This window comes from Apis dorsata, unplaced genomic scaffold (genome assembly GCF_000469605.1).
Source record: "Apis dorsata unplaced genomic scaffold, Apis dorsata 1.3 scaffold_161, whole genome shotgun sequence".
Lineage (NCBI taxonomy): Eukaryota > Metazoa > Arthropoda > Insecta > Hymenoptera > Apidae > Apis > Apis dorsata.
This window is the reverse complement of record NW_006263450.1, coordinates 58,047-67,782: the sequence shown is the minus strand read 5'-3', so window position 1 is coordinate 67,782 and position 9,736 is coordinate 58,047. Positions and strand designations below refer to the sequence as shown.

The 9,736-nt window shown below is 32.0% G+C and overlaps 2 protein-coding genes across 11 annotated transcripts in view; one reads left to right on the top strand and one right to left on the bottom strand.

The window, feature by feature from the left end:
- Positions 1–9,736, top strand: part of LOC102679322 — a 29,897-nt gene that overhangs the window by 14,319 nt on the left and 5,842 nt on the right. The window contains exon 1 of one of the 10 annotated variants that reach the window (XM_006613614.2): positions 6,671–6,801. The exons of the other annotated variants lie outside the window; for them this stretch is intronic. Within the exon in view, the coding sequence (XP_006613677.1) occupies positions 6,787–6,801 (15 nt within the window). The 5' untranslated portion in view covers positions 6,671–6,786. Of the gene's footprint in view, positions 1–6,670; positions 6,802–9,736 lie in introns of those variants that run through there. 10 annotated transcript variants of the gene reach the window in all.
- On the bottom strand, positions 3,753–5,961 carry LOC116185330. The gene is made up of 2 exons (XM_031509538.1): positions 5,276–5,961; positions 3,753–5,113 (listed from the first exon to the last, which is right to left on the bottom strand). The coding sequence occupies exon 2, from the start codon at positions 4,374–4,376 to the stop codon at positions 3,774–3,776; it is 603 nt and encodes a 200-aa protein (XP_031365398.1). The 5' UTR covers positions 4,377–5,113; positions 5,276–5,961; the 3' UTR covers positions 3,753–3,773.

Genomic DNA, 9,736 nt, shown 5'->3' with positions numbered 1-9,736 from the left:
CCCTTTTTTTTTTTTTTTTTTGTTTCAAACGCTCTTTTCGTTACCTCGCTATCTCTCCTTTCTCTTCTTTTTATCTCTCTTTCCGTCCTATTATCAAGTAGTTGTTGCATAAACGTTAAATACGTAAATTATCGTATCTTCTTCTTCTTCTTCTTCTTTTTTTTTAATAAAAAGATTAAAACAGGTTATCCTTAAAGAAGTTAAAATTAGAACATGAATATTTAAATTCTTAAATATCTAAATTCATGAATATTTGAATTCATGAATATAGTTCTTTAATATCTGCATTATTAGATACTTGAAAATTCTAGCCACTCGAATTTTAAATATTTAAAATTTCTTGAATGCCCGAAATTCTAAGTTTCCAAGTTTTTTTTCAAATATTCGAACTTTTGGATATTCAATTTACGAAAATACAAAATTTTAAATACCTGATCTCTCTTCCTTCGAAATTTAACATCCAACATAATTCTATATCTATCTTTCTTCAACTTCAACACAATACAGAGCACGATTTCCTCTTTTATTTTTTTCCTTTCCCTTTCTTTCTCTGAGGGAAGAAAGGGGGGGGGGGGAAGAGGATCTCACTGGTGATCTTAATAAAATGAAACCAAGTTTCACGATTAAAAAACTTGGTTAACGATCCCTGGTTGACCTTTGCGCGCGTCGAAAAGCTAGGTCAAAGAGGCGCAAGTGAAAATGTTGAATGGCGTGGCCCTTGATTTCGACAGGGGTCCTCCTTGAATTAATGAAGGAACGAACGTATCCGTTCACGTGTGCGTTACCATATAAAGAGTCCTCGTATCACAGGAAGCGTAGACGTTTTAGAAATTCTCCGAAACTATCTTTATACTTTGCAATCGAAACTCTTGCAATATTTATTTATTCTCCTTCAATAATATACTTGAATTCTTTTAATAATATATCGATAAGCGATATCGTATCGGAAACTTGTCGATGTAAATGTGCTTTTTTTTCTTTTTTTTTTGTCGTAAAAATTATTATCTACATTCATTTATCTGTAAGTGTAATTATTCGTAAATTTTTATCTTCTGACGAAAGATGTTGTTTGTTTATTTTTTGATCGAGAATAGTGATTTTTTTTTATTCGTTTTTATTCTTGATTATTATATGACCGTCAGGTTGGTATTGATCGATCATATTTTAATTTTCGTATTTCAAGTTTTGGTTATCGAAACGAATCGATAACCAAGCATTTTTGACCTAGAATATTACATAACCTGTACGAAACGCGAGACTTGAAGCCCATTGTGATTTCAATCGGTGAAATAGCATGGTTCAGTTAAACGTGTACTACGTGTCCGATAAGAAAAATCATATTGGACGTAAAACTCGTAAATTGGATACTATAGGTTCTATAGAATGTTTTTGGTACAATGGATTTTATAGCATACGTATATATCGAATTTTTTTAAAATTCTTTTAAAAATTTGTACATCGTAAGGTAAAATCTGTATCGTCGTATTGTTAGGCAAGAAAGAAAGTGCATGGTATAATTTATTCTTCAATTTATTTGTTCCTTTATTATAATAGCGTGCAAGAATCTTGAGTAAATAAATTAACAATCTCAAATTAATAAGTCAGCGAATTAGGTTAGGTTGATGCAATGGATTCTATAGCATATATAATAACGAATTTTTTTTAAATTTTATTCATACGTCATAAGATAAAATCTGTATCGTCGTATTATTGGGCAAGAAAAAAAAATGTATGGTACAATTTATTCTTCAATTTATTTATTCTTTTAAGTGCAAGAATCTTAAAATAAATTACATTAACAATCTATCAAATTGATAAGTCAGCGAATTAGGTTAGGTTAGGTTAGGTTAAGAATTATCGAATCACTAAATCTATATGTATATAACGATTAATGTATTAAGCCAGTGAATCATCAGTTGTTAAAATTACAAAATTTATCGATTGTATTATCGATGTATATTCGATAAATGAATTGCTACCTTTGAAAATCGATCACCTATATTATACCTCATTATCGAGTCAAAATAAATCATCGATATATATTCGTATACAAATTTATTCTAGAATCGATCGCGAAAAATATTCGCGTGCAAATCGTAATTTCGCCAACAATGTAACGAACCCATTTCGAATGGAGAAACCTCGGGCAGATGTTCGACAGTTATTGTATGACCGGGTCGAGCCGTGCCAATCCATGAGCTCGCGGATATTGAATGCTCTGCGATGATTTACCGCAAACACGCGGTGCCTATCGATCATCCGTTCTCCCCACCCACGCGAATTTTATTTTCGCGCGCAAATCGAACGGTGAAAGTCACGAAATTCTCACGCGATCCTCCGCATTGCGAACTCTTCTCGATATTTCTTTTTATTTTTATAAATGTTATTTAACAATTAATAAATTAACAATTAAATTATCCATCTTTAAGAGTAAAAATATTAAATTGAAAAGTATTAAAAGTACAAAGAAAGTAAATTTTAGAACGATTTTAATTAGTAATGATCTTTATGGAAATAAAAGCGTGGTAATTAAAAAGTCGATTAAACCTCGCGTGAGAAGCGTTGTTCTTATCTGTTTAATATCGTTTGCTTGAGTGACTCGAGGAACATTTTCATCGTTATGCCCTAGATGAAATATTCAGAGCATCGTAAAATATTTTTCTTGATATTGGGACAAATAAATATCTACGTGCAAGTCGTAAATATTTAGAATGCAAATTTCAAAACGTTCTTCTAAACGTTATTCAATTAAAAAAATGAAGAATATATATAGAAATTTCTTTCGACTCGGATATTTGCATAAATACATACATAATTTACGGGTAAATTTGCACTTAAGAAGAGTTTCAAAGGTAATAGAGAAAATTTATAAAGATTAAACATTTTGATATGTTTGTTTTTTAAAAAGTTTACGCAATTTATTTGAAATAATGCATAAATATATTTTGCAACATTCATTATCGAGCACGAGGAACATATTCATGCACTTATTCTATGACAGTGATAATAATAAGTAGAAAAGAAATACTGATGAATAATTGCATTGACTAATCATTTACAAATATTTCATATACGCTTATCGTCGTTTATCGTAACGAATATCGATGGATTCTCTAGCTAGATATTCTCTAGCTAGATAGTATGTTTTTAATAAATAAATAAATAAATAATTAAAATATCGCGATTAATAAATGTAAATTATTCGCAATTAAATAAATTACATGATTCTTAAGTACAGTATGAACAAGCAAAATTCATATTTAGGAACTCGAAGAATTATTTAAGTATATGTGTAAAGTATATGTATACGTTTTCATTTATCATCAGAGATATATCTTTGCCTTCCTAGAAAAATTTCTCAAGAACGAAAAACAATACAATTTTATCGATCATTGTATCGATAATGTTTATCACGCGATTGTACAACAGATATTATCCTCGATTATTAGAATGATTCTTCTACAAAGAAATCGAAAATTATTCCTCGACGACGAAGATTCACAATGCTCAAATGTTCACTATTAAATTATTCTAAGAAATTGTTTCCTTCGTTTTTAATTATCCTTAGATAGGAACTTTAAGCCAGACTCAAGTTACGAGTGTTCCTTCCATTTTTTTCAATTTTTCATTCTCTCCAATCATCTTCTTAACCATCTTAAAATCGATATATTCACCATTTCAAACGAGACTATTAAATAATATTATAATTATATACATATACGCTATTTTTCTTATCATCTAAATTTCTAATTATTTTCTATTTTATCTCCTACCTAAATCTTCGTTTTCTTTGTCTCTTTCGGCACAATTCTCACGAAAGAACCTCCCAAATTCCTGGCCACCTTATCAGGATTCACGAACCACTTCTTCACAATTTTCTCGTCGTACTCGAAAGTGGTAACGATCCTTGTCAATTTTTCCCTCTTCTTCTCCTCCTTGCCACTTTGTTTCGTCTCTTTTCTCCCATTCAAATCGTTTTCCGTCTCTTCCCGACTCTTCGCGCCATTCTTCTTCTTTTCCTCGTCCACCGTCTCCTTCCCCCCTCCCTCCTCCTTCCGAGACTTCCGGTTCCTCATCGTCAACTCCACGTCGAATCTTATCCTACCACCATCCCCGACGTACTTCACCTTCTTGTCCCTGCTAGATTTCGGCCCCAAAAGGACCTGGCCACCGTCCCCCGTGTACTCCACGTCGCCCATGTTCTGAACGATCCTCAACCGGCAACCATCCCCGATAACTTTCACGCTGCCACGATTCTTCGACATCGTGATGTCGCATCCGTCACCCTTGATCTCGAGGATCTGCTCGTTCGATTGGAGATCGACCGATAAACCGTCACCAGCGATCCTTCTCGTCGTTCCTTCCTTCACGCCCATCGTCTTTTTCAAACGATCCTCTTGTTTTCGATCGATCCTTTTTTTTTTTTCTTTTTCTTTCTTTCTTTCTTTTTTTTTTTTTTTTTTTTTTTTTTCCCCCTCTATGATCTACGAGAGGTGCGTGTAATCGTAGAGGTGTTTGCTGTAAAACGAAACTGGCTAGGAACTCCGGTCTTATGCAACTCGTCGAGATCGATTTCTCGACGAGGAGTTGTTGTTCGACTCCTTTGTCGAGCCAGAGACGTCTCGTTAATCGCGGAGTGGTTTCACCGTTTTCACCGGCTTCCTTCCTACGAAAAAATTGATTTTTCGCGCGGATAAATTGGCCAGATGATTAATCTGGCTTCGTTGTTCTCGTCGATGTTCACCAGGAGGCTCGTCAGGTTTAACAGTTTGATCCTGCGATTCGACGAGGTGAGATTTTTGTTTTTTCCTTTTTAACCGGATTCAGATCAGAAGTCGTGAGTTCTTTGGAAACGGCGGTAGAAGATATTTCGATATCTTCGAAGATGTTTCGAAGGAATTGGTGGAGAAGTATTTTTTTTGATACGGTGCGTTTATATTCTTGGTAGAAAAAAAAAAAAAAATTTCGATGGAACAATAATCTTGGGGAAAGTAATTTCTCCTTTTTTCTTGATCGTAGATGCTCTTGATAGATCTCGATCGATCGCGATAAAGGGGTTTCGATTCTTGGAGAAAGTAGATTTTCAGGATTTCTTCGGAAATTTCTTAGAATTCTACAAAAAATACGAAATATTTAGATCAGTGATGACGACTCCTTTTAAGTTTACTTATACGTAAAATCGAGAAAAATAATTTCGATAATTTCGAGATTGATTTGCAAGCATTTATTTAAGTTTCTCTTTCGCGGTTTAATCAGAATCGACATCGAGACTCACCTTGATCTTCTACTTTGTCAAAAATGATCTTCACGTTGCACATTCTTATTCATATAATACCATTTAATACTGTTTTCTTTTTTTTTTTCAGAAAAAAAAAAGTAATAACAATTTCTTCACTTTTTCGTTTTTCTCCTTTTATTCAACATCACAAAAAAAATTAATGCCTAATACCGCCAATAGTGTTTCTTGAGTCGCCCTCTATCTTCTCTACAATTTGGACAATTGCTGTTTCCACTTAGAAAAGAAATCAATACAATAACTATCACTGTTCTTCCAATTAAAAATTATTCGTTCGACCACGTGTCTCATACGTTACAACAAAATTTTTATTCGCGCGTTGTATTGATTTTAAAAAAAAAAAAAAAGGGATAAATAATGGTGGCACCGTGGAATCAAGTGGTTGTTCGTTTGTCGAGTGGTCGATCGAGACAGGCACTAGCAACAGCGTAGCTGCGCTGTGGCGTGGCGCGAAACGGGGTTCTTTGTCGGCCAATCGGCCTCGCCGCTTTCGGGACTTCCCGAGACCTTCTAGCCGCTCGTGTCACGAGCCATTTCTCACAGTTCTCGGTCGTTTCTCGCTCGTTATCACGGTCAAGAACGGCTCTCTATCGGGCCGAGATATCTTTTTCGATGATAAATCAACTATTCTTTGAGAAATTTCGAAGAGGTATTCTCCTTTGATGGAGATTAAGATTCGATCGTTTGAAATGATTTTTGAGGTTAGAAGGTAATCGAATGGTTTTATTATTTGGAATTATTGAATTAAGAAATACGATTTGTATGGTAATTTGATATTTCTCGATTTTATATTCGATTATAATCGTGGAATTCGATGTTGTTGGGGAATTATTATTTGTAAGAATGGGTTTGAAGAGAAGGATTTCGTTTGTTGGAGTGGCTGGTATCATCAGGTTAGTAAGTTTCCTGTTTGAACAGTTCGTTCGTAATTGGAGGAAACTCGAGTCTGACTGGATCATTTGAGAATTCTAATGGAAATAGTTTCCTTGGCTGCTAGGAGTGACCTGATCAATTAATTGAGATTTCTTCAAATACCTGAATATTTTATTTACTTCCGTCTTTCAATATATATAATATGCATGTATTCCGTAATTTAAAAATATTTAAATTCAAATTAAGCGTTCAAATATTTAAATTTGTTCAAACTTTTAAATATTCATATATTTAAAATACTTATATCTTTCAACACATCCTTTGTATTCAAATATTTCCTTTTAATGTTCTTTCTTCTCAGCACGTGTCTCGGATCAACTCGTATTAATTTTTAAAAAAAATTTTTTCAGTAAAGAATAAAAACTTTGCATATTTTTATCTACAAAAAAAAACTATAAGATATTTACATTATAATTTACTAATACATTTATAATTTTGAAATTTGTAATTCGATATTACCTGTCTTTCCACTCGCTAGATTTTCTTGCCATTTATCAGCCATAAATCGCGTGAAAGATACGAAACGATCGATCATCTATGGAAGGGAGAATCATTTAATGACAAGCACCATCGTTAATCTAAACGCCTTTTACATGATCTAGTGGTGCTCGAAAAGGGGAACACCGCGCGATGACGCGATCTTCCTCGTCGATTACAATTCAAATACGTAACGATGATGAGAGAGAAAGAGAGAAAGAGAGAGAGAGAGAGAGAATGATAGGAGGCGGAAGTGGAGGCGAGTAGTGGCTCTGTTTTGTTCTGCTCTGCAATCACGTTGAATTATTATTTTTGTGAACTTTGTTTTTCGACGCAAAATATTTTTTTTAAATATTTGAAATTAAAAAAATTCTTTAAATATTTATATATATATGAGATACGATAAAATCGCTAATTATATGTATATTTATTATTCGACTCAGAAATTTGTGATTGCAAATTGTTAAATTATTATTTTATAAGTTTCAATGATAATGATAGACGCGCATAAAAGAATTTTTTTTTCTTCTTTCCTAAAAGATTTAATGTTTTGCGAAAATTTTTTATTATTTGTTAAAAAAAAATATAAGTATTCATCTATCGATATCTATCCAATATAACTGTTTTCTGTTTCTTTTTCTTTATCTATCTTTTTTCCTCATATTTGATAACGATAAATATCGAAGATCGACTCGCTAATTGAAAAACTAACGTTCTCTTAAAATTACAGTTGAAACGATTTAGATTATCATTTCGTGAATGGGAAATTTTTTTTTTTTTTTTTTTACGTAAGAATAAAACTAAATCTCGAGTTTTTAAACATTGGTATTTTTTAATTATTCTTTTCATCGTGCTTTTATATAACGATCAAAAGAATAATATGAGATAGATTCCTTGATTGGAACGATAAATTGTCATTGCGGTTGCACAACTCGATATACGCGTAATTTCTCGCTAGTATTACTCGATACTCCACGCCACGTGTCTTAATAAATACGAGCGGTAAATCACCGAGAATTTCTTATAAGAATGCGATGCCTTGATTTCCATTCATCGAATGAAATTCTCTTAGTAATTTATGCAATTACTATTTATTCACGAATAAGAATTTTAAAAATCGTCAACTGATCATTTTCAAACGTATATTATAAAAAAAAAAAATAAATTTACAATAGCAAATTTAGAAAAAAATAAAGAAATATAATTATTGGATAGCCAAGATAATACTAATTATTTTTTTTAATGTATAAATTTTTTTAATATATAAAAAAACATATATACGATGGAATAAAGAAACACGTATGACGTTGTTTTAAAAGTAATTGTACAAAATTATCGAGATTCAATTTATGCAATTATATTTATTCACGAATAAGAATTTTAAAAATCTATCGTCAACTGATCATTTTCAAACGTATATTATAAAAAAAAAAAATAAATTTACAATAGCAAATTTAGAAAAAAATAAAGGCAAGAAATATAATTATTGGATAGCCAAGATAATACTAATTATTTTTTTTAATACTAATTATTTTTTTTTACAAAAAAACATATATACGATGGAATAAAGAAACACGTATGACATTGTTTTAAAAGTAATTGTAAAAAATTATCGAGATTCAATTTATGCAATTATATTTATTCACGAATAAGAATTTTAAAAATCTATCGTCAACTGATCATTTTCAAACGTATATTATAAAAAAAAAAATAAATTTACAATAGCAAATTTAGAAAAAAATAAAGGCAAGAAATATAATTATTGGATAACCAAGAAAATACTAATTATTTTTTTTTACAAAAAAACATATATCCGAGGGAATAAAGAAACACGTATGACATTGTTTTAAAAGTAATTGTAAAAAATTATCGAGATTCAATTTATGCAATTATATTTATTCACGAATAAGAATTTTAAAAATCTATCGTCAACTGATCATTTTCAAACGTATATTATAAAAAAAAAAATAAATTTACAATAGCAAATTTAGAAAAAAGTAAAGGCAAGAAATATAATTATTAAATAGCCAAGATAATCACGCGCATAATCGTCCAATTTTCAAGAAAGTTTCTCTTTCAATCTTCGTTTTTCTAAGATTCCCCTTCCTAAATAATCGTAATACGTAATCTAAATACGTATGCTTAATTCTCGTTAAATCTCAATCATCTCCAGAATTAAAAATAGAGGATATCGAAGAAGAATCTAATTCTTCCCCCCTCCCCTCTATCAGACGATTATAAAAGAATGAATAAGAAGATTTTAACGAATAAAAATTTATTTTACTCTTCGAAAAAAATTTTTTTCGTTAGTTAAATAAAACATTAAAAAATTTATTAAAAAATTCGAATTGTTATCGTTCGGAATAACCCTGTGAGGATTTCACTAATTCGTTCAATCCCTCCCCCCTCCCCCCGTAATTCGGCGAATTTCCGGCCGATTGAAACGTGAAATTAAGTTTTCGCGTGGAATATATCGTCGCCTCCACCCTCGCGCGAAATTCGCAAATTCTGGAAGGACCATTCCGGATATTATTCCCGATAATCGAATATCGCACCGATTGACCGATCGGACGATTAGAGATCCGGATTTTAATTGCTCCATCGATCCGCTGGACGCATCTTTGTTTCCATCAACGATTGATAACCTTCTCCCCTCCCTCCTCTCGTTACGTTCACTCGCACTTGTCCACCGTGTTTTCCTTTCGATCAATCTTGGATCGGAGATCTTCGAAACTTCTTCGAGCGTAAGAATGGAAAAATGGAAAAATGTTGTTGGAGTTAAATAAGAGAATTAATTTTACGTAACTGCGGTTATCGCGTTAAAGGGGAAGCACGATGGCAAAAGTGACAATAAGTGGAAATAACAATCGTGATAACATTGATTGTAATGGCGGTAATTGTAGAGGGACGGGGGCGAGAATAAAGGAACGATAATAATATAAAGACGTGCTTAATAATAATACAAGTGTAACAACGAAGCCAGAATCTAATAAATGTAATAATGACGTAGAAAAGGAAGTTGAGGGATCG

Excerpts from the sequence above, each read along its gene's own strand:
- LOC116185330 (XM_031509538.1), bottom strand. The coding sequence starts at position 4,376 with ATGGGCGTGAAGGAAGGAACGACGAGAAGGATCGCTGGTGACGGTTTA.